Here is a 27,523-nt window from a genome sequence, read left to right as displayed (position 1 = left end):
GCACATACTGGCTTTTGTGTTATCTGGCTATCTCATGCAGATACACCAGCACGCAGGGTTTAGATGGAAAACCTTGTGCTGGCAGATCAGTTCAGTGCCTGCCCCACTTTCATGTGTTGGGAAGCAATGAATTATTCTTCTTTAATCACCTTGGCCATAGTAACTTCTCTCATCACCCCACACTGAGATGTTGCTTCTTGCAGTTGGACTGTTCTCATCAGTTTTTTCACGTCTTGGATCATCTTTGGCTCCTTCTCCGTGTTTCTTCCAAATGAATTTCACCTCCCTTGGTAGCCTCAGGATGGTTTGATCATAAAGTACTTGGTGGCTGGGTATGTGCTGGATTTGTGCTTTGGGTTAATGTGATGTTCTTGCCTTTCTGCCCAGCTAGCCCTGTTTTCTCAGCTTCTTTGAATTCCTTGACCTCTTTGGAGAACAGCCCATGTTGACTCCAGAATGTCTTTCCTGAGTGGTAGTAGCTCATTTAGAGCCTGTCATTCTTCATTCAGAATTTAACTTATTTCCCCCCAGTATGCATTAATTTTCATTTATTGACTTAATATTTTATGTGCCATCTTATTAGTCAGCCATCAGGCTTTATGAGATCTTTAGGTGGAAATTGAATGTATGAATCCTTGGCTCTAAGCAGTTTTCTCATCACCCAGCAAACTTAACAGCCTCACAAAACAGTATTCCTGCTGCACACTTTTGGTACATGCTCTTTAGAGATACCTGAGCCTCTTTATGCTAGGTGGTGTACAGACAACACGAGAGAGTTCTTGTGCTGAACTTTTCAGAGGATCAGAAGCCAGATCTGAAGGCAGTGCAGGTACTGTCCAGCCAGTTAAAGGAGCCAGCAACCATATGCAAAGCCCTAGAACACAGTGAGGGGATGAGTAACCCCAGTAGTTTCTGGAAACAGAGCATTAATTTGAGGCTAGAGCTGCTTTTGAGCTTGTTTGGCACCTTTCACGCTGGTGGCTCCCTGGGGCAGACCAAGTGAGCCTAAGCCCCATGGAGTGGCTGTTATGTTGCTTCAGAGTGATAAGCAACAAGAAATGTCCATGGGATGGTGCTGACCATGACACTCGTTTTGACCCAAACAGTGACCCACTCTGTATTGTCAGTGGACTTCACTTCTCCAGGAGCTCTGCCTTTTGTTTTGGGTGCTGATCTGTGAGCTGGTTTTCAGGAGCAATATTCAGAAACTACAGAATTCAGTCTGAGCCATGTGTTGTTCACTTGCTGATTTATCCTGATTTATGTTTTCCTTGTGTCTGGTAGGCTTGGGAAGAAGTTTGATGCTTCTACCTTTACCATGGGCTCTTCCTTCACAGCCTGAAGAGACCAATTTAGAAAGAGTGTTTTGGAAGAGCATTGTTAAAAATAATCCTGGCTCGCATCTTCAGGGCTGAAACTTTGTGGGTTGTCAATATTGACTTACTTGGAAAAAAAAAATTCTTGAAATGCATTTTCCTTTTTGCTTATCTCTAACAGGAACTTTATCCAAAAAAAAAAAAAAAAAAGCCCAAAGAAAACAGAGAGGATTGGCACAAGAGCAGTTTCCTTTTGCTTCATTAGCAAAGGAAGCAAATGAAGCTTCCTTTCAGTCCCTCTGAGTGCACTAGATTTGGTAAACACCTTAACTACAGGTTAATGGAAAGCTGGATACAGGCACATCTACAACACTATTTTCCACATGATGTTAGCTAGATTGTGCAGAAATATTGCTTTTCTTGTTCATCACTGGGCTGCTTAAGACCCACCCTGGGTAGGACCCAAAAGCAGAGCTTGGGAGAATGAGTCGTCAAAGGCAGCCTCTCCTGTAGACGTGTCCTTGATTCATGTAAGAAACTAACCCCGCTCTGTGCTTAAGGGAAAGTTGATGAAACTATTTTTGTTTTTTTTTACTCAGGCTTAACAATGCCTCTTAAATTGCTAATTGCAGTAACTTTGGGGCTGAAGTGCAGATTCACAGCCAGCTTTCCCCCTCGCATGGAGTTGCAGCGTCGGGCTTTGGACCTGCTCGCAAATGGAAGCTCTTTGAAAATGATGAGGGCTGAAATGTGTTTTTCCTGCTGCTCCATTTCGATGGAGTATGAGCTTGCTCTCCCTCCTCCTCCCCCTCCAATCCCCCTGCCACACATGTTCTCAATTACTGCCTGCATTGAAGCTGCAAACATTTCTTGTGCATCTCGCTTTCTATATCGAGCGCTGGAAATATATTTTAGTAATTTGTAGGAGAACTATTATGTCCCATGCTGGGAAAATTGTGTTTATGGTTCCTGCAGGGAAACAAGTTCATCAATTCCAGTCCACAACAGTTTTGCTGTTTCTTTCTCCTCCTTTTGTATCTTGGAGCAATATCGTAAGCACCTCTTGCCCCCTTTGGGTTGAGCCTGGGTTTCTCCCATCCTCGAAATAAAAACCATATGCTGTGCAGTCTGTGTTTTTCAGTGCTGTCCACAAAATAATCACTGGGTTTTGGCTCAACACAATAATAGCTACTATGTACCCCAAATATTTGGATTTGGATGTGCAGCGGCACTGCACTTAGGAAAACTCAATTGTATTTTATTATCGGTGGGATTTCTGAGTCAATACTCTGCAGCAGAGGGCATGAAAGGAGTAACAAAAGAGAGAATCAGACTTGCCAGTGCTGATGTGTAGTGCCTGATATGGAAGGGGAAAGGCAACAGGGCTTACTCTTTTGCTCAGCATTTGCATTGTCCTCCTAGGATAGTCCTTCTGGATCCAGTTGGTGAAATGTATTCACAAGCCTTTGTTGTACATTAAATCATGCTTTGTTTTCAACTCTAAACCTTAGCTTCCACACCCACATCTGTAACATGTTTCTCAGTTCACTTTCTGATTTGTAGAAGATAATTGTGTGTTTAAGGAAAATTCTGCCTTGTACTCCACCTCTCCTCTGCTGAAGGTAAGTTCAGCTCTGACAGTGATCAGTGGATAGTGTTACCTCTGTAAAGAGGATGGTTTTTAAAGCACAGTTACCTTCTGTTTAAATAAATGATGGGCTATTTCAAATGGAAATAATTGCTTTTGCATTTCTTGTGTGGGTAAGCTGGCTCCCATCAGATGGGCTTTGGGGAGTGCTAGCATGCTGGGATAGCAAAAAAAAAAAGGAAAAGGTGTGTCTGGATCAATTAGTTAATTGTCAGATAATAAATGAATCCTTTTCCAATGCACACAACTAAGCTTCCTTTTCATTTACTGCTCCAACTTCCCCTTCAGAGACCTGATTACAGCATTTGCTCCCAAAGCAATGAGCTCCTGCCATTTTGATGTAAGCATTCACTGACCCTCTACAGAGATATGGGAAATGATTTTCCTGTCATTAACAATGATAAAACTGTAAACAGTATTGTTAAAGAGGCTTTGGGGGAGGAATCAAACTAAAAGGAACAAATCAAAGGACTCAGAGAAGTGATGTGCACTTTTTCCATCCTCCCTGAAGAAGGAAATTAGTACAGACAGCACTGCACTATGCATCAGATATTAGTTCCATCTTTGCAAATAATGTTAAGGTTTTTGCAAGTTTAGGGATTTGGATGCTTTTGCCATTGTTCTATTGCTATGTTTCTGATATATTGGTTCAAAAACGAAAGCTGGAGGATGAACAGCAATAAAACATGGGCAAAGTGATGCTTGAGATGCTCATTTAGTTCCCATTAGCACAGTAAATGAGAATATGATGAGGTTTGGTTTGGTTTTATATCCCCATACTTCTCATGAGGGATGTGTTTAGACCTGCATCACAAATGGAAGCTGAGTCATAGGCTGGCCCATAGGACCAGCATGGAGTAAGGTGTTGGATTAGAGTCTCTGGAGCTACTAATGTAAATCTGGCAGTTCTGGCATGGGTTGGGTTTGTTGCTGGGTGGTTGTTTGCTTTTTTAAGCGGATAAGAGTCTTGTCTCACTGTCCCATTTGTAAATCCAAAGACACTGCAATCTAAATTAATGGACTGAAATAATTTCTGATGTAATTTATGGGTTTGCCTAAAGGGAAGAGAGCTTTCTCTGCTGCTATGTAGGCTTTGGTCAGTAGCAATGACCACAACCTCCCTTGCTGACCTCCTCACACGTGGAAATGTGCCTGCAGCCTTTGGGACTGAACTCTTTGACCCAGGACGTGTGTCAATGCCTGTCTGAACTGGGAGGCTGGAAATGTAACTGGGTTTGGGGTGCTTTCACTGCTAAAACAGGATCTGGCTTAGTGATTGCAGCCAGTTTTGTGTCTGTCCTCACGTAGTTGGCTGTAATGACCAGAGGAACAAATGATCTAAGGCTGCCTTATCTTCTGAATAGTTCTGTGGTTGGCTACTCTCAAAGTCTCTGAGTCCAAGGGCTGTGGCACCATCACACTGCTGGGCTCTTAGTCCCTTCTCACAGCTGTTCCTAACAGAATTTTTTGAGAGAGGCAGAAAGGGGAATATCTGTTTAAATACAGGGTTCAGGTTAGCAGAGGAGGATGTGCAGAGAGACCTTGAGGGCACCTTTCTGTTCTCCCTGAAGGGCTCTGGCCTCAGAGGAGTTGTCCTTGCTCTTCCTGCACGTTAATGGTTATTATGGTTCCTGCTAGTGGTTATGGTCAGCTTAGCAGAGGCAGCACCTTGACAGTATGGCCACAACCAGGCCATATGCAAAGCTCTTGATGTCACTGATGCTGGTGGTTCCCAGAGAGACCTTCCTGCTGTGGACAGAGGTGTGGCTTTGGCATTTTCACTTGTGCTATGACTCATCTTTTGCCTTAGCTTCACTTCCCTTCATTTTATCTAGTGCCAAGCCTCTGAGTATTTCACTTTGACATAAAGAGTGGCGAGTCTTTTTTTTTTTTCTAGCAGTCTCCTGGTTTTGTGGATCTGCACTACTCCTGAGTAGTCCTCAGCAGCTCTGCACTGCCCTGGCTGGAGCTACAGAAACATTCCCAGAGCCCACAAGGAAAAGCTGAGTACAGGCAGTGCAAGACAGTCCTAATAGGAGTCTTGTGTGAGTGATATAGAAACACACTACTGCAGTCCTTCAGAGGATAGTGTTAAAGGCAGGTTTCTATCAAGAAAAATACTCCCTGCTTTTGTCTTTTGCCCATTTTATAGAGTGAAACTAGTGTTGGGTTTGATGGAAGAGTTGGGAAGAGAGTCAGTGCAAACCACTAACTGGCTTATATTCAGTGAATTGCATGGACAAAACCCAGGGTTTTGTGGCTTCTTTTTAACTTGGAGAATGATTCTAATAAATCCTGGTCTCTTTTTTGTTGTTGTTGTTACAGCTCTGTGAACATTGCAAGTTTGTCATTACTTGTTTTGTTTTCCTCCCAACTTCAAATTTCTACTGGGTGGCTTTCCCTAAAAGTTCACTTTGTCAAGCTGAGTTTCTAGAACAGGATACAGGTCAACCACCAGTGATGGCTGGGGAAAGAGAATTTACTCAGCCATGCCTTCAGTGTTCAGAACAAAAATCTGCTTTCTTTATGCAGTTTGCCTTTTGGGGATTGTAGCATCTTTAGTGACCCAAAACCCAACTCTGTGCAAGACCTATTCCTATTTAAGACCTCATGCAACTCTAGGCATAACTCATTCCTACAACTAGGCTTTGCTTATATATCCCAGAACTGGGAAGCCATGAACTCATACAGACAGGATTCACTAACCTTGTTGACTTAAATTCACTTAATTTCCCCTTATACCACAAGTAGAGCTCCTTAAGTTGCAAGGAGGGCTGTGGTCAAGCTGAGGGAGGCTCGTTCTAGTGAAAGCTCAACATCAACAAAACTGATCAACCTCTGGGTAGGTTTAGACTGGACATTAGGAAAAAAATGTTCACATAAAGTGTGGTCAGGCATTGGAAAGGGCTGCCCAGGGAGGTGGTTGAGTCACCAGCCCTGGATGTGTTTGGATGTGGTGCTTGGGGATACGGTTTAGGGGTGAACCTTGCAGAGTAGAGTTAATGGTTGGACTTGGTGATCCTGAGGGTCTTCTCCAACCTGAATGTTTCTGTGATTCTGTGATCAGCCCTCACTTACCTTAACAGCTGGGGGGGGAAAAGCAGCTTCTGGAAGTGCTTGTGAGCTGGCAGGATCACCTGCTGGATCAGGGCTAGCATTGATGCTTTGTACCTGCCTCTGTTGCAAACATGCTTCAGTGCTTCTCCTGCCATGCAAGCAGATTGTCACGCTGTCAGTGTTTACTCAGAGCTATGTAAGATCATCAGCCTGAGCAGAAATGATGCCCATCATCCCAGGGGGGATGCTGGCTTGGGAAGAGCTGAGTGTCTGTGCTTGTCCCGCGCCTCGTGCCTCCCGCGCTGCACACCCAGCGTGCACAGCACCCAGCCCTGGCTCTCTGGGGCTCCAATGACTCCTTGCTGCAAGGCCTGTTTCTGAAACACTGCTCAGAGGCTTGGCATGAGCCTTTTACAGAGAGTTTAACATCCAGAAATAAAGCTGTGCTCAGCTTGCCTTGAGCTCCATAGATCCAGAACTGCAAAAAAGGCTTTGGCTGTGTTAACCCTTAGTGACTCCAGGGAGGTGCCCAGAGCTCATCACCCAGGTGCCCAACAGCTTTGAATGCACACCAGGGTGTTCCTGGGGTGAACAGAAGCATCCCACCAAGGATCCTGCACAGTTACTGACTACAGTTGTAGCTGGACACCCAGTTGCCACCACCTTGTGCCATGCACTGAAGAACCTTAAGATACAAGGGAAGCTGTGGCTTTAGCTTTGCCTCTTGCCTGCCCTTAGCAGAGTGATTTTGTCTTCTCAACAGGTAGGCAAGATCAGCTAAGAATTATTATTGTCTCAGAACTTGGAAGTTCTCACATTTGTATTATAAGAAAAAATAGGAAATTGTTTTGAGTAAGAAGGAGCACCTGTGATTGACTTCATGGCTGTGTTTCCCTACAACAGGCATGCTGATGTTTTCCAGGCAGTCAAGGGACAAAGATAAATAGTCCACTCTGTTCATACCCATGTGCTGATGAATTTGGACTCAGAATTACTGTGTGATGACAGGAAAGAAGGTTAACCAGTACCTTGTAGGCAGTATTATGCAACAGCTCTCAAAGTTTGTGAGAATAACAGAGGATGAAGGACCTGGTAATGCTCCTCTGGTTTCTGTCTCCAGCAGTTAGAGAATGGAGACATGTCTGCTTTCAGCAGAGAAGCAGCTAGCTCCATCAGCAGTCCAACACACAAGTTTTTTGCCCATGATGAATATAGAAAGTTCAAATAGCATCTGGGAAAGTAAAACCTAACCGAATGTATTTCTTTCCTCTCATTTCTCCTGTCCTCCAGACTTCTCTCCTGCTTTAGTGTGTTCCCTACCTAAGCAGATGATAAAAATAAGTTTTCCAAGATGGGAGAAGGCCAGCTCTGCCCTGTGTAACTCATCTGTGGCTGCAGCAGAGGGAGGTGGTGTCTGTCACAGCTCACTTAATATAATGGGATTGTTACTCTGCTCCAAGAGCAGCTCTTGCAGTGCCTGCCCCTTGTGCAAGCCATAGAGATACCTGTGGATGCAGGGGAAGTGTGAGGTGTATGTGGCAGCCATAAATGCTGTGAAACAGAAGGCAGTTTCAAAGGTCTTAGAAGAGCACATAGGAATAGAAGCATGAACACAGACCTATCTAAATGCTGGTTTGCTCTGATGTTTTTTCATCTTTACAATGAGTGGAGGATCTTGTTCCTCTCTGCAGCTCCGAATCATGGCTGTTGGATTCTTCCATCCCCCTTGTCGTTTGCTGCACCAAAATAAACAAACATTTCTCAAGCAGAAAGCATTAACCAGTGAAGAGTCTTTCTGGAATTAAGATTTGAGGGGCTCAGTTATGGCAAAATGCAGTAGTGCCTTCCATGAAAGGTTTGTGGCTGACATAATGTTTTTTTATTTCAATTCAAACTAAAAGGAAGTGTTTCAACTTGAAACTACAAGAAGTGTTTTTCTAGCTTTGATTTATCAAGAACTATGTTCCCTCAGCTTCTCTTGCTCCTTTTCAAGAAGTAAGATGGTAGAGAAAACAAAATGATGAATGAGAACCAGAGGTGAGCTAAGTACCTTTTACTTTTTAAAGTATTTTTTTAGGTTACTTGAGGAAAATTGAGATTATGTTGTTATAACATTTTTTTTAGATGAAAGTCTGCTTCCTCTGAGCACTGATAGGCTTTCAGGCAAACTGTATCCACCAAATGCTCATAAGCACCAGTATCCAGTACCACTAAGTATCCAGTAAGAATGCTAAAACCTAAAGTATGATGCCCTGTGGTTGTGTGAGGTGAGGTGCAGCACTGATGCAGATCTGCTGCAGGTTCCTGTCCTGCTTTGCAGCCTTGAGCACCCTTATCACTGATGATACTTAGATGGTGCCTGGCAGCCTGGAGTCTCAAAGTGCAAATGAGCCATTTGGAGGTAACTGGGTGACTTTTTTTCAGTATGTGGATGGAAGGACTGCTGCCAAGCATCTGGCCTTTGCATTGAACTTTACTGCTTTTGCCAGAGCAGTAAAGTTCAGATCCAGGATTTTTATTCAGCCTCATTCACTAATATAGGTGGTGGGTGGTGATGTTCCAAGTAAAAATTGCACAGCAGAGCTCACTTGAAATAATTTATGACCCAGGAAGAAAAAAATCTATGCTAAGAATAACTTTTAATTACGTCAGGTCAGTAAATTATTCTACAGATTCATGCCCAGGACAAGTCTTGGGTATAGAAGATGTGTTAGCTTCAGGATGTGCACACTTTAAGTCTCTGGGTCGTGTATTGTTCTCACTGCATTCACACACACACCAAAAAAAAAAAAAACAACTCTGTATTTAGCTCCTTCAGTGGACACATAACAGACGAGAGCAGTAACACTTGCATGGTCTTAAACTGCTTTTAGATTTCCTGCAGTCCATCTCTGCTAAGCACTGCAGACTTTGCCTGTTGGCAGTCCTGCTGGGGTGGCAAACCAGCGTCATTCACGTTCATCAGATGGAGAGGCTTAATGAGGGAGCTGCACTTGGGTGGACTCAGACTTTTCATCTCTCTTACACCATTCCCTTTCAGGAAGATGAGCTTTCCACTCCATTCCAGCATGCAGCATGCCACAGTTTCTTCCTGTGGTGTATTTTCTTACTACTACTTCAGTGTAGTTTTGGCTTCTCTCTCCACATTTGGCAAGAATTTATTTCTACACATAAGTTGAAATAAAACAGTTTTTCTTGCAGGATCTTTCTAAATATGACAGTAGAAGTCTGTTGAAGGGGGGAAACGAACCAGCCAAGTTGTGTGTTGCCTTCTAATTGTTTTTTTGTTGTTGTTGTTGTTGTTGGGGGTTTTTTTAAGGCATATTTTAAAAAACCTGCTGTCACGAGAAATGAAGGAAAGATGTTTTAGTATCCCAAGGAACAGTTTTAGAAAGCAGTGCTGCAAATGGTGTGCCTTGACTACTGAAAGCTTCATGGCTTGGGCTTTGCTAGTCATGCAAAATAAACTCCAAGTGTGTGTTTAGAGAAACAAAATAATCTCTCCTGTGGTTATGTTGCAGGATAACTCTTCCGTATCGTAGATTTGTTTAATATGCAGCTTGGGATGTCTGGACTAACCAAGTCTGACTCCAGAAAAATGAAAGTCATATCAGAATGAGTAGTGGATATTGTTCCAAGCTACTGCTCATCTTTCATTTGCAGCAGTAATTTGATTTCCATGGGCTCTTGTAGTCCAGACCACATGGAAGTGTTCTGATGAACCACAGTTTGGTACTGCTTTACTGAAGGCCAATATGGCAGACACACAGCTGACTTTTTTTTTTAAATAATCCTTGTTTATTTTTACCATGTGTCCTGGCTTTATCAATAAGCTGCACTTAAGATCAGTATCTTCTTCAGCACATCCACATCTGTTTTCTCATCCTTTTTCTGTTCTGTCTTGATTTCTGTTCCTTCAGGATGCCAATCATTTTTCCATTATTCTGCTCCCAGCTGTCTCAAATACAGGCTTAGGGAACTTTCCCAGCTACACAAAAGTATCAAGGAGTGGGGTTGACTGAAGGTCCCCCCCTTTTAACTTTGTACAATGTAATCTGTAGCTTTAGCTATCATTATTATTATTATGGATTAGACAAGACCAAGTTTTGGCATAGCAGAGGCTGTAGGACTTCCCTGTATTTATGTCTGCTCATGAATACTTGCTTTCCTTGGCCACACATCTGTTAGTTTTGTTCTCTGTTGGTTTTGAAAATGATTAACTTTCTGTAATGAACCAAACTTTGCTATCACAGTGACTCTTTAGGCAGTCCCTGGTGGTATTTGCTAACGTCTCTGTCCCTGATCTGAACACAGCTAAAGGCTGGGAAGGAATGTTGCCACTGTCCTTTGACCATTTCTAACCAGGCTGTGACATCTTTAGTGTTTCCCTTGGTAGGGAGGGCAGTGCAGAGTGTGTTTAAAAAGCTCATATGAACAATAATGCTCCTTCTAACAGAGCAGCAGCCTTCTGCAGAATTAAGTTACTGTAAGAAAGGTGAAACCACCACTTTTCTGGCTGGAAAGCTGTCTGGCAGAAAGGGACCTGGGGGTTCTAATGGACAAGCAACTGAATATGAGCAAGCAGTGTGCCCAGGTGGCCAAGAAAGCCAGTGGAATCCTGGCTGGGATTAGAAATGCTGTGTCCTGTAGGAGCAGGGAGGTGATTGTCCCCTTGGACTCAGCTCTGGTGAGGCCACACCTTGAGTATTGTGTCCAGTTTTGGGCATCTCAATTCAAGAGAGATGTGGAGGTGCTGGAGCCAGTGCAGAGGAGGGCAAGGAAGCTGGGAAGGGCCTGGAGAATAAATCTGATGAAGAGTGACCGAAGGAGCTGTGGCTGTTTAGGTTGGACAAGAGGAGGCTGAGGGGAGACCTCATTGCTGTCTACGACTACCTGAAAGGAGGTTGTGGAGAGGCTGCTGCTGGTCTCTTCTCACAGGTAATTAGTGATAGAACAAGAGGGAATGGCCTCAAGCTGCCACTGGGTAGGTTTAGACTGGACATTAGGAAACCCTTTTTCCCAGCAAGAGTGATCAGGTACTGGAATGGGCTGGGCAGAGAGGTGGTTGCATTCCCAACCCTGGATGTGTTTAAAGGTGGTTTGGATGCAGTGCTTGAGGATATGGTTTAGGGGTGAACTTTGCAGAGTAGGGATACTGGTTGGACTTGGTGATCCTGAGGGTCTTTTCCAACCTGAATGTTTCTGTGGTTCTGTGAGAGTCAGCTGACACCTATTGCAAGGGGCTTGCTTCTGTGTTTGGAGTTCAGCTGAGCTGTGTTTTGTCTGTCTTACTCAAAAGACGGCAAAGCCTCTTGGCTAACAAATAAATATGTTGTTTAGAAAACACCAGCCATCTCACTGTTTGCAACTTGCAGTGTCACTTGCCTGTGTAGTCTTGTAATTAGATGGTGTAAAGTACTTAACATGTTACACAAATATGTCAAAACGCATTAGCAGCACAAGTGTTCTTTGCTCCTTTCCTAAATACACTTCACAATATGTCCTACACGAGCCCACCTCTTGTCAGTATTTATAAACTGCAAAGAAGTTAAGATCACTAAGAATTAGATGATTACCATGAGACTCTCTCTTTCTGTACCAAGGAGATGTATTATCATGGTCATATACAGAGCGAAGCATCCAAATCCCTTCTCAACTGAAATGAGAAGATGGCCTGGAATAAAACCCAACAAATTGTGTTCTCCATATTCACTCAGATCAACTTTCTGCTTCTTAATTCCTGTTCAGTTCAAATTCTTCTTTGCAAACTTTTGGGTCCCCTCCAGACTTTGCATTTTGAATGCCTTTTAGGCATTGTGTTGCTTTGGAATGGCATTTGGCCATGGTTTCTGACGTGGGGAGGCCAGCCACCCACCTGCTTCTGGGAAGGATCTTTCCCACAGAACAGCTTTGCAGCACTTTACCCTGCCAGAGGCAACAACTACCTAAGGAGTTTCCTTATAAAGGAGAGGTCAGGACTGGTGGCTTTCCTAAAGACCATCATCTATGCTGAGGTTTCAAATGCCCCATAGCAGTCAGGGGAGACAGGGATCTGCTGGAGAGTGTCTGATGGAGAGCTACGAGGATGACTGCAGGACTTGGACATCTCTCCTATGAAGAAAGGGTGAGACACCTGGGCCTGTTTAATCTTGAGAAGGATGAGAGGGGATCTTAGGAGGAGGCTCCAAAGTGAACTTATTGTGGCATTCCAGTATCTGAAGGGGGCTACAAGAACGCTGGGGAGGGACTTTTTAGGATATCAGGGAGTGACAGGACTAGGGGGAATGGAACAAAGCTGGAAGTGGGGAGATTCAGGCTGGACATAAAGAAGTTCTTCACTATGAGAGTGGTGAGAACCTGGAATGGGTTGCCCAGGGAGGTGGTTGGGGCCCCATCCCTGGAGGTGTTTAAGGCCAGGCTGGAATGGGTTGTCCAGGGATGTGGTTGAGGTCCCATCTCTGGAGGTAAGGCCAGGCTGGATGAGGCTCTGGCCAGCCTGATCTAGTGTGAGGTGTCCCTGCCCATGGCAGGGGGGGTTGGAACTGGATGATCTTTGTGGTCCCTTCCAACCCTGACTGATTCTATGATTATCAGCATCTGTAAATATCTGAGGCATAGGTGTCAGGGTGAAGGTGCCAGGCTCTTTTCAGTGGTGCCCAGTGATAGGACAAGGAACAACAGGTACAAGCTAGAACACAGGAGGTTCCACCTCAATACTAGGAGACAGTTCTTTAGGGTGAGGGTACTGGAGCCCTGGAGAGACTTCCCAGAGAGGAAGACTTTCTCTGGAGACTTTCAAAACCCACCTGGATGTGTTCCTGTGTGATGTGCTTTGGCAGGGGGATTGGACTGGAGGCCCCTTCCAACCCCTAACATCTTGTGATTCTGTGCTTTGTGTGTGACCCAGAACCCATGGAAGTTGCATCTATTCCACTACCATCACCCTTGCTACCTAGGCAGGCTTGGGGAGCAAATGTCAGGAGGGAGACGCTTACGGTGTGGACCTGCAAGTGAGGCCAACCAGTACACTTCCCTGCCTGCTTTCTTCTCCCATGGAGACTCCAGTGCTGTTTGCAAACTGCAATGATGCAGTTCCTGCGTCCTACACACACTTTCCTGCTCTGTGCAGGCTTGGGTATGGCTTCCATAGAGAGCATAAGCTTCGCAGTTTCAAAGATCTCATCTAATAATAGATTGGTCTACATTTGCTGTGCTGCCAGAAAAAGACATATGTTGTGAGGCAGTCGAAGTCAGCAACAGTGCTGAAGTGGAAATGTGCTGAAACATGGGGAAGGCAGAAATCCAGAAGAATCTATCTGAGGTTTGGCTATTAAAAACCTAAACATCCTGTCCCTTTTACATACGTGCTGTCCACAAAGCCGTCCTTAGAGCAATACTGTTTACCTGATGTCTCAAAATGATGGAAGAGCAATGCTCTTCCTCTCTTGGCTTTGGTTTGATAGTAGAAGGTGCTGTTGGCATTCAGCTTATTGGGAATTGGGGTAAGAGGAAAGAGAAATGATTGGAATAGCTTGAATGGAAGAGGCATGTGTAGTGTAGTGCAGGAGAGGAAAACGACATTGAGTTCCTTCTGTTGCTGGTGATTCAAGACACAAGTTTTGAGCTGCACTCACAGCTGAAGTAGATCTTTACACATATCTCTACTGAGGCACAGGTTTTAGGGTGAGGACTTGACTTTTGGCAGGCATGCAGTGGTGAGAACATTTTCTCTGCCACATTTTATCACATGATGTTTGCCATTCCAGGTTTTCATTTTTATATTTTCCTTGGGATAAAGAATGCATCACAGACTTGAACAAAGGGAATGTTCTGCCACAGGAACCACTGGTGAAAAGGCTTTGCTTTTAAATTCAGATGGCTCCGTGCTGCTGACCTTTTCCAGAACTGCAGTGAGGTGGGGATTGGGCTTTGAGCTGGTGTATGAAGATGTGAGGTTTTGACAGGCGTTCTGAGCCAGCAATTATGGGATTTCGTCTGTACATATCTCTTAAATATCATCAATTTTAGATGTGTGCTAAGAAAATGGCATCTGTCACAATCAGACTTTCACTGTTGGGGTCAATGTGTGCACACAGACATGTATTGCTCTTCTGGAAGAAAATTCCTCCATAAATGCCACGGCAGATCAGGAAAGATTATTTAAAACAAAATAATACATTTTCTCCTTTAACACCCCTGCCTTCTCCCAGCCAGTTTGCATGTGGCTCAGTCGAGCAAAAAATTTTATTTCAGTGACTTGTGCAGGTAATTCATTCACTAAATAATAAAATACTTACACCTCCTGGACCCATCTGGAGGAGCATCCCAGAAGTCCTTGTTACCCAGCATGGATCACCCCTCACTCAGGTAGCATCCTTGTGCAGTGAAAGAAGCAAGAGTCAAAAAATTTTGGATTGCTTCTGTTTTCTGCTTCTCTTGGCACTGTTCCTGGAGAGAGCTGAGTTGGTAAATGGGGCTGTCACTGTAGCTATTACCAATGACACAAAATAATTAAGTTGTGGTTTCTGTTGTGGTGGGGCCACTTCTGGATTTCATGGTGATATGTCTGTGCTGGGAGAGAGAGTGTCATGCTTGATTGTGGTGACGGATGCTTCCAGGAAAACAGGATGGCTCTCCCAAGGCAGGTTATCTAATCCTTTCCATTTGCATGCAATCCTGTTGGTTACATGGCAGATTGCTAACAGAGCTGCATGTTGTTTCTTCTGCTTCTGATGAGATGAGAAGGGAGGGCAGCAGCCATCTCGTTTCTCTCCCTGTTGTTTTTGGAGGGGGTAGCTGCAATCTCTGTTCTTTTCAGCCAGTCAAAAGAGCATTCAAGCCAATTGTCAGTCTGGTCCTCTGATCAAGTGAATGCTTCCATTTTTCGGTGTCTTGAGCCACCAGCATGGGGTCCCTGTCTTTCAGAAGTCCTGAAGACCTTGAGGCACAGATGCTCAGCAGTGCTGAGAAGCCTCAGTAATCCCTGGTTACTGAGTCCTGCTGAACTGTGCTCCATGCAGGAATTATCATGTGGACATGCTGTAGAATTTGGAGACCTTAGAAACAATCCTTCTTTTTCCAGTATTTAAAGTATTTTTTGTAGGTTGCCTCAGATGAGTCTGATACTACTGCAGTGGAACTGCAACATCCTGCCCTTTGGTCCTTACAGGCACAGACTCTTTCTGTTGCACCCAGTTTAGCCTCCTAGAAGGGAAAATTTCTGCTGTGGCTTGGGTGGCAAACACAGTCCATGTGCTCTGGCAAGCTGCTGGAGGTGCCAGGACCCCTGCCTGGGCGGGCTATCCATCCAGCACTGTGCCCATGCAGGACAAGTGCTGAAGGTGAACATAAGCTTGCAACAAGATGAAACCTTCCTGCTGTTGTGGGGGACCAGCTGGAGAGAAGCTGGAGACATTCTGCGTTTTGTAGTAGATGTTGGTACCTTAGGGAAAAAGCTTATAATCTATGTGTGGTGCTAAACCTTAAGGCTAAGGCTGCTTTTTTGTGTGTGTGTGTGTCTGCAGTGGAAGAATCCTGTGTCACATTGGGTTTGTGTCTCATGTTGGAGGTGACATTGTGCTCAGTGCTGGATGAGTTGGAGCGGCTGTGCTGCACATGGCCTGCAGTGTCAAAAGATGAGCATGGAGCAGAGCAGAGGCAACAGGAGATTAAGAGGGAGGGAAGCTCAGCCTTGTTTTCATGGGCTCAGTGCTGCTTCCACTTGTCTCCTCACCTGGAGCTCCCCAGGGAAGGGAAGAGAAGCAGCTACTAAGGGGCAGGGCAAAGAGCAGCAAAGGGAATTGGGATGCTGCCTGCTGGTTGTTGAAGCAGCAAGAAGAGATCCTGGGGCTTGGCTGAGAGATTGTATGTCAAACCTTGACAAGGCAAGAGATGTCAGTAGGCAAGCAGGGATGATGGGTGCATGTGTGAGCCATGGGAAAGCTCTTAGAGGGCGTTGGAGTGATCAGTCAGTGAGCAAAGCCTTTTGCTCTGTGTCAGTGCAATACAGCATGTCCTGGGCTGTGCTGAGAAGCCTTAAGGGATATGGTAATTAAGAAAAGTAACTAAGAACTAAGTCATAAAAATAATAAGTGTTTTACCAGCTCCGTTGTGCATAGGCAGGCAGCAGGGAATGTGGGTCATGCAGTGTGAGTGGCTGAGCCAGGAATAAAATCCAGGTCTGTTAATGCCTCAGGCCTCTCCATAAACACCAGACTGTGACTCTTTTACTCCAGCACAGCTTGGGTGGGAAAGGACCTCCATTTTAGGTGGAAGACCAAGCTCTACTCAGTCCAGCAGCTAATCCTGTTCTCCTGCTGTTTGCCTTCACCAGGTGCAAGTTCTTCAGCCTCACAGAAACCCCAGAAGACTACACCATCATTGTGGATGAAGAGGGCTTCCTAGGTAAGTGTCAGCATGTGCCACTTTGGTATCCAACCTGGAGGTGGAGGAGGAAAACATGTCACCTCTTGCTGAGATTATAAACCAAAGTGTTTGTAAAACAGATCTGTTTGTCAGCTCTGCTAGCATAGCTCTGAAAGGTGCTTTGATCACTTAAGCACAGTCTCTGCTGCTGTGCTGTATGAGGCGTTTCACACATGGAACAGGAATATATTTTAATGCCAAAAGAAGAGCACACACACACAAGTCTTAAAGAGCATCTTGAGCATATTCAAGAAAGCAAAACCATCTGTGTATCATTGTTTTAAAATAAGCTGGCCTTTGTCCCCAAACCTCCACAAGCACACCACATCTTGCATCTCCAGTTTCTTCATCCAACCTTTCGCTTTAAAAGGAGCTCTCAGAGATGAGTAATTCATAAATCCCCACCAGCATCACAGTGCTGGGGAGGTGCAGATCAGGTCCTTTGGCTCATCACCTAACACTGTGACTGATCCCCCTTTCTTAGACCCAGCTTTCTCCATACTAAATGTGCCATCTTTGCCCGTGGTGGCTGAAGGTCTCTCCGAGCCTGTGTCAAAGGTGGAGTTGGCTGTGCATCAGAAAAGGTGGTTGGCATCTGCTTGGGAGCTGCAGACACTTGGCACAAGGGCGAGTGCTGATGGAGAGAATGGTTTGGCTTTGTGGATGGAAAGAGTTTGCAATAACATTTATCATGTGGGGAGGTTTTGTTTGCAGCAGTGTTACTGAGGTGTTGGAATGAGGAAGCATTGTGCAGCTCTTATTATTTTTGTTCGATCGCTGCTTTCCCTGTGGTTGGAATTGGAAGTCTACACATTTGACTGGTGTGCAGAAAATGCATTAAAATAGGGGAAAAGGTTTCACTCCTGAATAGGAATTAACTGTCAAGTAACTGCTTGTGACACTGCGATAGTCAATGGGTTTGTAACATCCAAACCCTGAAGAGGAAATTAGAAACTACACCATCTTGATTTAGAACGGAGGCAAAGTTTTATAACCAGCAGCACTGCTGAATGACTCCCCTTTCTGTTTCAGGAGTGCTCATAAACAGAGAACAGAACAACTGATTGCATTTTAGAGCACAATAGTGGCTAAACAGTTTCATAAAATAATCACTAGGATTGAGAATAGGTGAGTGGATCTTTCCAGCTCTTACTGTTTGTAATCTGGGTGCTGGAGGGTTTGATTGTTAAGTGTATGCCACATGTTCCGCTTCTGCTTCTGCTCCCAAAAGAGGAGGGGACGTGATTCTGCTGCCAAAATGTCCCTTGTTGCATTTATTCAGAGCATACATGCACAAAAATTGTGTTACTACTATTAGTAGTATCAGCTTTTTATTATTGGTAGCAGCTGGGGGAAATTGATTCAGACCTGGTTTTGCCACAATAGTAGGATCCACAGCCTCTCTCTAAGGGCTTTGTTTTAAGAGAGGAGTCTCCAAAGGAGAAGATGTTTTTCCCATGGGCAACAGCATGTGACAGAGCAAGAAACCCAGAGATTCCCATTCTCAAGAGGGTGTCTGTGCCACTGAACCAAGCTTGTCCCTGCAGATTTGCCATGCTAGGGGCACGCTCATCTCCAGCATCACATCTGTGTCTGTGATGTCCATGGCACTCATTTCTCTGCCCAGCTGGCACAAACCAGATTCCTCAATTCAATCACTGGTGGCAAGTTTGGATTGCAACCACCCCCATACAGCCTCAAGCAGCCATGCTGCTATTTATCTCTCCAGAAATGATTTCAGCTTGAAACAAAGGTGAGCTGGAGCAGTGGCTTTGCTCATCACTTGTGGGGGATTGTGTTGCTCCATGTGTGCTGCTGGTTGTGCTGGGAGCAAATCCCAGGTCTAGCCAGACCAGTGTCCCCGAGGAGCTGTGTGTCCCAGGGTTATCTCTGTGGACCAGACAGTGCTGCTGCACTTCAAAGCAGCAGTCCTCTCTGCCTGGAGCCTTTTGACTTTGTTACCTTGGCTCTCATAGGCAGACAAATTTACTGCTAATGGTCACAGTGCCCATTTGCCTCTGTTGGGCTGTGGTTTTGGCAGCATGGAACATCAGTTTCTCAGATACACTGTCTGTGCAGTTGGGGTGTTAAAGCAGGACTTTGCAGGGGGAAAGATCACTTTCCAGGCAGTGCAGGGGAAGGAAGGAGCATGCTGAAGTCATCCTCTACCACAGCATGGCATGAAAGCCAGGTGCAAGACCCAGCATGGGCAGTAGTGTCAGGGAGGTGGCAGCTTCATCACCTTTGCTTTTTGCTAGTAAGTATTGATCTGCTGGCAAGATTTGTATGTTCTGGGTCCTGCTAGGTCTCCTAACACAACTCCCATGCCCTTTGCTCTTATTTCTCACCACCATATCCAAGGCTTCCTGTCAGAGTTAGTTAGCCTTGGTCTCCATCTCCACTGTTGCTCCATCCATGTTCCTCATTTCCATGTGCTATAAGCTTTTTGTTGCTCCATCCATGTTCTTCATTTTTATCTGCTGTAAGTAGTTCATGGTCTGGAAGCTGTTGAGGAGCCACCATCTCAGGTGCTGTATAACAGTGAAAGGGCTTGCTCTGTTTCACTCCCAGCTTCCCCTCACAGTCTGGCTATAAATGCCTCCAGAAGAGGAATCTCACCTGGCCTTTGTATAGTATGCAATCAGCCCATGGGCTTCCACAAGATGAAAATGTCTAAGAACTGTAGCATTTTACCTTCTTGCAAGTCAGCACCAATGCCTTGAGTGCATCAGCTGCTTCCTGCTAGTGAAGAGCTGGGTTCAGCTCAAGAATTACAGGATAAATCTTCACCATTGGTGACCAATTTAAGTAGCAAGTCCAACAGCAAGTGACAGTTTTGGGTTTTTTTTCCTTCCCTCTCCAGGTAACTTTTGTTCATGCAGTGTTTAACAAACTCGATGTTAAGTCTCTGTAGGGCAGGTTTTTCTGTGTGGAAAATTAGCATTTTTCTTTCTCACAGAATCAACAGAAACATTCAGGTTGGAAAAGACCCTCAGGATCACCAAGTCAAACCCATAACCCTACTCTACAAAGTTCACCCCTAAACCATATCCCCAAGCACCACATCCAAACCACCTTGAAACACATCCAGGCTTGGTGACTCCACCACCTCCCTGGGCAGCACATTCCAGTACCTGACCACTCTTGCTGTGAAAAATTTTTTTCCTCATGTCCAGTCTAAACCTACCCAGTCATAGCTTGAGGCCATTCTCTCTTGTTCTATCACTAATTACCTGGGAGAAGAGACCAGCACCAACCTCACCACAACCTTTGTAGAGAGCAATGAGATCTGCCCTCAGCCTCCTCTTTTCCAAACTAACCATCCCCAGCTCCCTCAGTTGCTCCTCATAAAATTTATTCTCCAGGCCCTTCACCAGCTTCCTTGTCCTCCTCTGCACTGGCTCCAGCACCTCCACATCTCAGGCACCTGTATAAATTGTTGCTGCAGCAGCAGTGAGGTAACTCTCCTGTTAGCTGGCACCTTGCACGTTAGCCAGGCCCCTTCCCTTGCATATCACAGACAGCTCTGAAGGAGCAAGAACAGGCTGGAGAAATACTGGCACTTCCAGCAACCCCTGAGGTTAACACTTCACACATACTGACATGCAATAATTATTCTTAACTGTTTTGTCAAAAAGTAATCCTCAGGCTTGTTTCCCTGAGAGTGGGGCTGGTAAAGAAGTCATTATTTCTTCTCCCCAGAAAACGGCTGCAGTGGAAAGCCATAACCTGCTTAAGCATTCATCATGCTGGAAGAGAACAGCTTCAGCCTAATTCTTTGCTTTAATTCCCCAGCAGTGAGGTGGGGATTATATCTGCACAGAACCTTGTTTGTTCCCATGGCCATTTCTTGGGCTTTGGCCTGTTAATGAGGAACAATTTTATTCAGCAAGTCACAGGGGGGGACAGTGCACAGAAAGCTCTTTTCCTGGCTAGATACTGAGATGAATTAGCAGAAGGAGTTTGGCCATGGGCCCTGCTGTGTGAAGACAAGTGTCTCATCTACTGGGGTGCTTGGACAGCCATGTAAAATCCTTGCATTTATCACCTGCTGTGCAGCCAGCACGTGGCAGAGAAGTCGAGCGGCTGCTGCTCCTTGAAATCCAGGAATATTTGTTTGAGTTTGGTTTGCTGTTTTCCCAGGGTTTGGCTGAAAGCAGGAGCTGCCTGTGCATGGAGCAGATATGCCATAGCCCCCATCCTCTCTGCCTAGACTGGCTCCTTTTCAAAGGGCAGCAAGGACAGACTGTTTCTGGGCAGCTGCACCAGCAGAGCTTTCAGGCTGTGGTCTTACTGGTGCCAGTAGTCTCGGTGCTTCAAAGGTTTTAGCTTTCACACACAGAAAGGAAAGCAGATGCCAGCACATCTGGAGATAGCCCTGCTCTCAGAAACCTTGTTGGTGTGTACCAGGAAGCAGTTGCTGACATTGCAGTCCTGTCCTGGAGGTGCCACCTGAATTAAATAATGGGGTGTGGGGGTAGCAGCGTTCCTCCAGTGACACTCCCAACAGCTATCACATCACAGCTTCTGTACCATCTATCCAGAGAGCCTTTATGGGAGGGAAAGGAGTACTTTGGGTGTTTGGTTTGATTGCCCCTTTTCTGTGCCTGAGCCCCTCCAGCTGGTTTGTCTGCAGGCTTCCTTCATCCTTTTTTTCTCTTAGAAGTCCACTGCCATGTTAAGGGATAGCTCTGCTTGGGTAGCTTTGAATGCAGTGCCATGCAAACAGCCCCCACTTCACAGCACTTCTCTAATGGCACAGCACAGTGTGCAAGGAAGAGCCAACACTCTCCCTCAACCACCTTTGTTCTCTACAAGCCTAATGAAGGAAGAGTCCATCCAGTGCAGGCTATATAAGTTGGTCCCATTGCATGGAGGTGAGAGATGGCTACAAGTACCCTCAGGTTTTCCTTTGTTTCAGTATCTCTTGCATCCACTTCAAAATAAGCCCAGCTGTTTGGTAAGGACCTTCCCAGAACTGCCTATGTGCTAAGGGAGGGGGAGCCTCTCTGTAGTCTTTTTGTACCTAGAAGGCAACAATCATAGAATCACAGAACCATAGAACCAAGTCCTACTTTAAAAATTTCTGCCCTGTTTGTGATGAAAAGAGAAGCCTCCTTATCTGAGAACCTCATGCTGGGCAGTGAATGGAGTCTGAAGGCTTCTTGGTCCACTGGGGAGCTAACCTGTGGCCTGTTGCTGCCCAGCCTAGCCTCCTGGCAGCTGTGACCCTGGCAGCTGTTGAGTTGCTGCATGAACATTTGGTTATATGGGGCCTGGGACAGTCTGTCACCCAGGTGAAGCTGTACTGAAAAAAAGAAGATTGAAAAGCAATGTGTTAGCACCATTTTCAAGGTGAGATCACTGCCTTGCCAGCCCTGTCACCTGAGCAGTGTCCTTTGCATGCAGTCTTTCTCTGTGAACTTAAAAGGTATCAGAGAAGGGAAAAGAAATCAAATGCTGGCATCAAAGGAGGAGGGAATTCTTGTGATTTCCCAGTTAATAAATGCGCATGTTCTAGTTTCAGGGAAATTGGGGGTAAGGGGAACTCATCACCTTCATGTACTCTGCTCACCTCTCTCCTAGAACTGGCAAGCCCATTTCATGTAGGTCATTGCAATCAGGAGGGCTTAGGTCCTGGCTGGTCTCTTCTGGACTGGAACCAAATAGGAGAGGCAGTTTGATTTCAGAACTGAGGCAGTGGTGGGAAACATCTGTGTCCTTCTCTGATGCAGATCCCTTTTGTGAACACAGAGCAAGACTCTCAGTCTCCCCACACTGAGGTTCATCTGCCAGATGGAGGTGACAATCCTTCCTTTAACCTTTTTTGATTGCCCATTATGGCTAGTAACCTCTCTAAAGCCAGAAGCCATGCATTTACACAGTTCCCTGAAGGAGGAGGCTCCTAATCTCAGTTCAGACCTCAAAATAAACTGCCCAGTACATAAAAGAATAATGGAACTATTTGAAAAATCTCCACTAGTTCAAGTGGCAAAGAGGTTTTGTCAGAATTCATAAAATGTTGAGCTCATTCTAATAAAAAGAAAGGAGAAAAAGAATAAAAAAAGCCTTCTTGCTGGCAGTGCTGTGTTTTGATAACCATCATCCTCAGACAACCTGTTCCCTCTCTGACCTTGGATTCAGGACCATCTTATGCTTTAATACCACACCAAGTCCCTTTTTCAATAACAATCAAAATGGCAAATTGCTTTCAGTGTCCTCTCTCTCATCCTGTATATAAAATGGGCAAGAAATCAGCTTATAAAGAAGTGCAAGCACAGAACTCATCTAGCTGGGAGCAATCTGTAACTTTATTTAAAGATATAGAGGGAAGCAAGCAAATAGATTCATCTGGGGTTTTTTGAATATTTCTTCTAGAACTATTTCTCCTTTAATTTTTTTTTCTTTTTATTGCCCAGTGACTGGCCCTTTGTATCTGGGGCACAGTGGCTTAATTTGCTTGCTGACATTTATAACACCAAATTCCTTTCCCTGGACTGCCAGGAGAGCCTGCTGGTTGCTAGGCAGAAGATGTTTTTCTGTGTTAAACACGTGCACAATCACTCTTTTTTGGATCTCTGTTGGCCAGACTGCACTGTGTCTGTGGTTTTCAGGGTTTTTTTTTTTTTGTTTGTTTTTTTTAGGTAATGTGCTATTAATGACCTAAATTCAAATTAAAAACATGGGGATTTGACTGCTGGCTAATTAGAACTATGTGCTTGGTTGGGAAGATTTTTCCTGCAGTGCATACCTGCTGAAACAAATCAATAAACATCTTGGGGGGGCTGTGATTCCATGGGATTTCTGCCTTCTCCCAAAAGGCAGTAGGGTTTGGTAGGTAAAGCTTTCTCAGGAAAGGGAAGGAAGGATGAGAAATATATAATATTGCCAGATCTACTTTGTGTCACCTGGGGAAAGGAGCACTTTAGCTTCTCCTCAGAGCTTGTATGTGAGTGGGTTTGCAAGTCCTGATGGCATATATTATTCCTTAGGTTTGTAACCTGTCACATAAAAATCTTTTTGTCCAGCTTCTCTGCTTGCTCCTGTTAAAATGCTGCATAAATAATACCTATTTGTCAGTGTTTCCTCCAGCAGATGGGTGTGTGTCAATACTTGTTTTGGTTTCACAGCTTGTGGTGAGAAAGTCCAGACTCCTCTTCCTGAACCACTTGACCAGCTGGGATTTCCCCCTCTTAAATTTATTACATCTTGGCTGCTTCCTAGCACTTTCCAAAGTTGGAGATAGATGAGCAGATAGATACCATGGCTCACTCTTATCAACCCACTCTCATGAATGCAGGACATAAATAAAAATCTTTTCTGGCTGAATAGAAGGAAGAATTCCCTGAAATTTTGAAGTTGGGCTCTACAAGCAAGATGCAGCTCTCCAGAGAAGTAGCAGCCCTGCTTATTTGTTTCACTAGACAGCAGCTGACCATCCTACTGTTGCACAGGTCCATTACTGGTTTGGGTTTTGTTCGGGTTTGTTTCTCTTTTGGGTTCTAAAGGCAAGGCTTAAGGGCAGTTGGCTTTTATTGTTTGCTTGTATCTGGAGCTAACCACAGTCTGCCAGTTAGGTGGAGATGAGCCAGGGGAGCTAACTGTGCAGTCCATGGAGAGGGTGGGACAAAGCTGGATGTACTCTGTAAGACCTTTTGAGGTATGTTTGTATTGTAAGTGCTGCAATTTCTCATCTTTCCCTGCTTTTTGAGTGAGTTTGATTTGGAGCACCCTGTGAGAGATGAGGCTGGGCTGAAAGCATTCAACCCTCGGTTCCCAAGCTTTGTGAGTTGTGAACCTAATTTGAAGTGTCCAGCTATACTTCTCAAGTTCATGACATGACAAGGAAGTGGATTTCCTCTACCTTGGTGTCCCATAAATGCTGTGACCTTAGTCTAGAAATGGTGAGACTACCATAACCTTCCCCAAACCAGTCTGTCACCACCAGCAGACAAAGAAAACATTTCTTATGTGGTAATCGCTTGCAAAATACCAACACATGGCACTCCCCTGGGTTGGTCCCTGAGCAGATTTGCCAGATTTTTCTTCAGTGCAAGAGATGGATGCCTCCATGCCTCAGGTTTCCCTGGGATCAGCAGTCATTCAGCAAGGTGGGAAAAATTCTGTCCCTGCCAGACTTGGAGGGTCCTTCTGGTCAAGTGAGGAGGGAAAGGCAAAGAAGTTAAAATCCTTGCTGTACCTAGAGGCTGTCAGGCAGAGGTGTCACGTTTTGTGCCCCAAATCTTCAACTTTATTTTCTCCTGGTGCTGTAATCAGTCTTTCCCATCTTTCTGCCATCCGTGATATAAAGCCTCCAGAGCTAATGGCGGATCAAGAGTAGCTCTCAGAACTGCAGTGCAACCTGTCTAGTTGTTTGGTTTTCCCTAGAAGGACCTAAATCCCTTGTATCTAAGTCTGGAAATGCAGTGTGATGCATCTGTTTGACTCCAAACTAAGTTCTCTTTTGAGGGGAGGTCTGATGCTTTGAGTTTGTTCTTGTGCACTTAAAAAGGGGATGTGCTTTGCTTTGTGTGCACTGTTAAGCTGAGAGTGACACACTGGCCAGCCATCATCTTCAGGCTTTTTGGCCTGACAGTCACAATAAAGTCTCTTTTGGGTTCTTGGAAGGGCTGCCTCTTGGGCAAATGAACCTTTCTCAAGTGAGCAGCTTTGCTGCTGCAATCACAAGGTGAAGGGCTGGGGAGTCAGAGCAGCCTGGTGAAAGTTCCCAGGTCTGCTGCAAGCTTTTCTGTTTGACCTTGGACAAGTCTCTCATTGTGTCTCAGTTTCCTCACTTGAAAAATAGGGATAATCCTATTAAATCACCTCATAACAGGCCTTATAAAGACTAATTAGTAAACATGTGGAAATGCTTTGATAATGTAACAAGGGCTGTGATAAATAATAATTGAGGTAGGTTCTGTCCCACAGGATTCACCTTCACAATGGCTACACTTGCAGACCTACTGAATAAATCATCTCTACAGTGGAACAGATTGGAGATTATAGGGGGGGAAAAATACCCTTTAATGAAAAACAATAATAATATTTTTAGTATTTCATATCTTGGTATTTAATCTTGCACAGGAGTAAGTCTCACAACCTCAAGGTTAGAGTCACACAACAGTTAGGAATTTAATCTAGTTTGAAATGTAATTATTTGCTCTGCTCTGTCAGTCTGGTGAAATAGCCTGAAATGTGATTGTCAGAAAAAGAAGAAGAGGAGGATTCCTCTTACTGTTTTGCTTGAAAATACAGAAGGAATTGGAAATGTGAGTCCAACTGCATCAGTTGCTTTTTTGTCTCTTCTTCTATTTTAGTAATTTTTGTTTTGCAGTAACTTGAGCCTTCAACTGTCTGGGATAGGTCCTCCCCACCCCTCACCCCCAGCTTGCAGATTTTGTGAGCAAAGCCTTTGCCAAGAGTTTTTGAAACACAGAGAAAGTTTTGTCAGGAAGTGACAAATCTGCTGATTTCTGCAGTTCCTGTCCCTTGATTACCAGAGACAAAACCCTCAGTTCTTTCAGACTGTGGAACCCATTTGCTCCTGAAGCAGTGAGTGGGTGAGCAGAGGCTGGCTGGGAGCAAAAAGCAATGGTCAATAGGTTGAGGAGGACCCAACTCTTGATGATGGCAGAGAGAGGGCATCAAAGTCAGTGCCTTCAGGAGGCAGTCCTGGGCAGAAGGACAGATGCACACACATCCATGCTCTGAACACAGCTTTTAATCTTCATCCCTTACCACTCTTCAGTGATTTTTTCTTTTAAAAAAACAATTTCTGCTCCCTTCTTACTTATCTTGAGCAAACAACAGCTTTTGGAGCTTGGATCTGGGTTTGATTTTCCAGATTTGCTCATTATTAGTGGTGCATTATCCTGTGAAGAGGAAGGAAGAGAACAGCTTGATTTCCTGAGAGCAGACTGGAGCCTAACCTGGATTTGCCTTCCTAACCCTGTTCTCCAGTGAGAGTGGACATGGTGATTATTTTTGGAGTCTACCTTACCATGTTCCACATTTCTAGCCAAACATAATAATGCTGCTTTGTTTTTGGAGTGTATTCATGCTTCCTGTCTTATGATATCCCTGTGAAGTAAGAATTAGGGTTTTTTTGCTCCCACGTATGAGAAAACTGATAAAAAGGAGACCAAAGGATGTGTTTGGAGTCACATACTGCTTGGTGGGATGGATCAGCTTTCGCCTCAACTGCAAGCCCAAAATGCCATCTACTTGTCTGCACTTCAGAATGGGGGCTTTGTTTTTGCAAAGACTTGAACATCTGTTCTGAGATGCTGCTGTAAGCCCACAGTTTTCTAGTGATCCTCCCAGCAGCCTGTAGTGAGTCACTCAGCCCTCCGTGCTCACAGCCAGGTGGAAGTGTGCTGTCACTTTAGAACAGCCTCTGCATTACATCTGGACTTTATTGTGCAATGCCATTTATTGCTAAAGCAGTGTCTAGCCTGGCAAGAACTCACCTCCTTGCTCCTTTGACCTTGGCTGTTAGTCTTCAGATTTTTTGTTTCTCACCAGGAGGAAGCTAAGAAAGGAAGCCACCATGAACATGTTTTCCAAATGGCCATTTTTGACTGCACCAGGCTCATTGGAAATGCTCTCCTCCTTTTTGTTGCATTCTTAAATGCCTCTGTAGAAGTATAGCCAGCTCATTTTTAGATTGCAGCCAAAGGATTGCAAGAGGAGGAGTAATTGATTGAAAATGAGATGAAAGCAGAGGTTTCTGTAGAAGCATTTCCTTTTATCAGCCCTTGATTGCTCTCTTAGTGGACACTTGTACTGAAGGTCTTTCCTCAGGAGGTGCTGATTATTTAAGTGGAGAGAAAGCAGTGCCTGTGCTTACATATGGATTTGCAAGCTCCCAGTCTCTGAAGGACTCCCACATGAGCCATTCCAGGAGGGCCAGTATCATGTTATCCTATGGCTTGACAGGAAAGGATAGTTGCATGCCCTAGTTAGATGTTTAGTCCCTTGGAAAGCTGAGGAGCTGCTTGTCAGAGTCAAGATTTCAGAGCTGGGCTTTGTGTTTGTACAGCTTCATTTAATTCCAAGTTACCCTTGGGTTATT

The 27,523-nt window shown here is 44.8% G+C and overlaps 1 protein-coding gene across 1 annotated transcript in view; it reads left to right on the top strand.

Annotated features, from left to right (window-relative positions):
* Positions 1-27,523, top strand: part of CASTOR2 (cytosolic arginine sensor for mTORC1 subunit 2) — a 126,848-nt gene that overhangs the window by 50,559 nt on the left and 48,766 nt on the right. Inside the window, exon 2 of the mRNA XM_054394227.1 lies at positions 16,355-16,425. Within this exon, the coding sequence (XP_054250202.1) occupies positions 16,355-16,425 (71 nt within the window). The remainder of the gene's footprint in view (positions 1-16,354; positions 16,426-27,523) is intronic.

The sequence above is a fragment of the Indicator indicator genome, chromosome 30 (genome assembly GCF_027791375.1).
Source record: "Indicator indicator isolate 239-I01 chromosome 30, UM_Iind_1.1, whole genome shotgun sequence".
Classification (NCBI taxonomy): Eukaryota; Metazoa; Chordata; class Aves; order Piciformes; family Indicatoridae; genus Indicator; species Indicator indicator.
The sequence above is the reverse complement of the archived record's forward strand: the minus strand, read 5'-3'. Positions and strand labels throughout refer to the sequence as shown.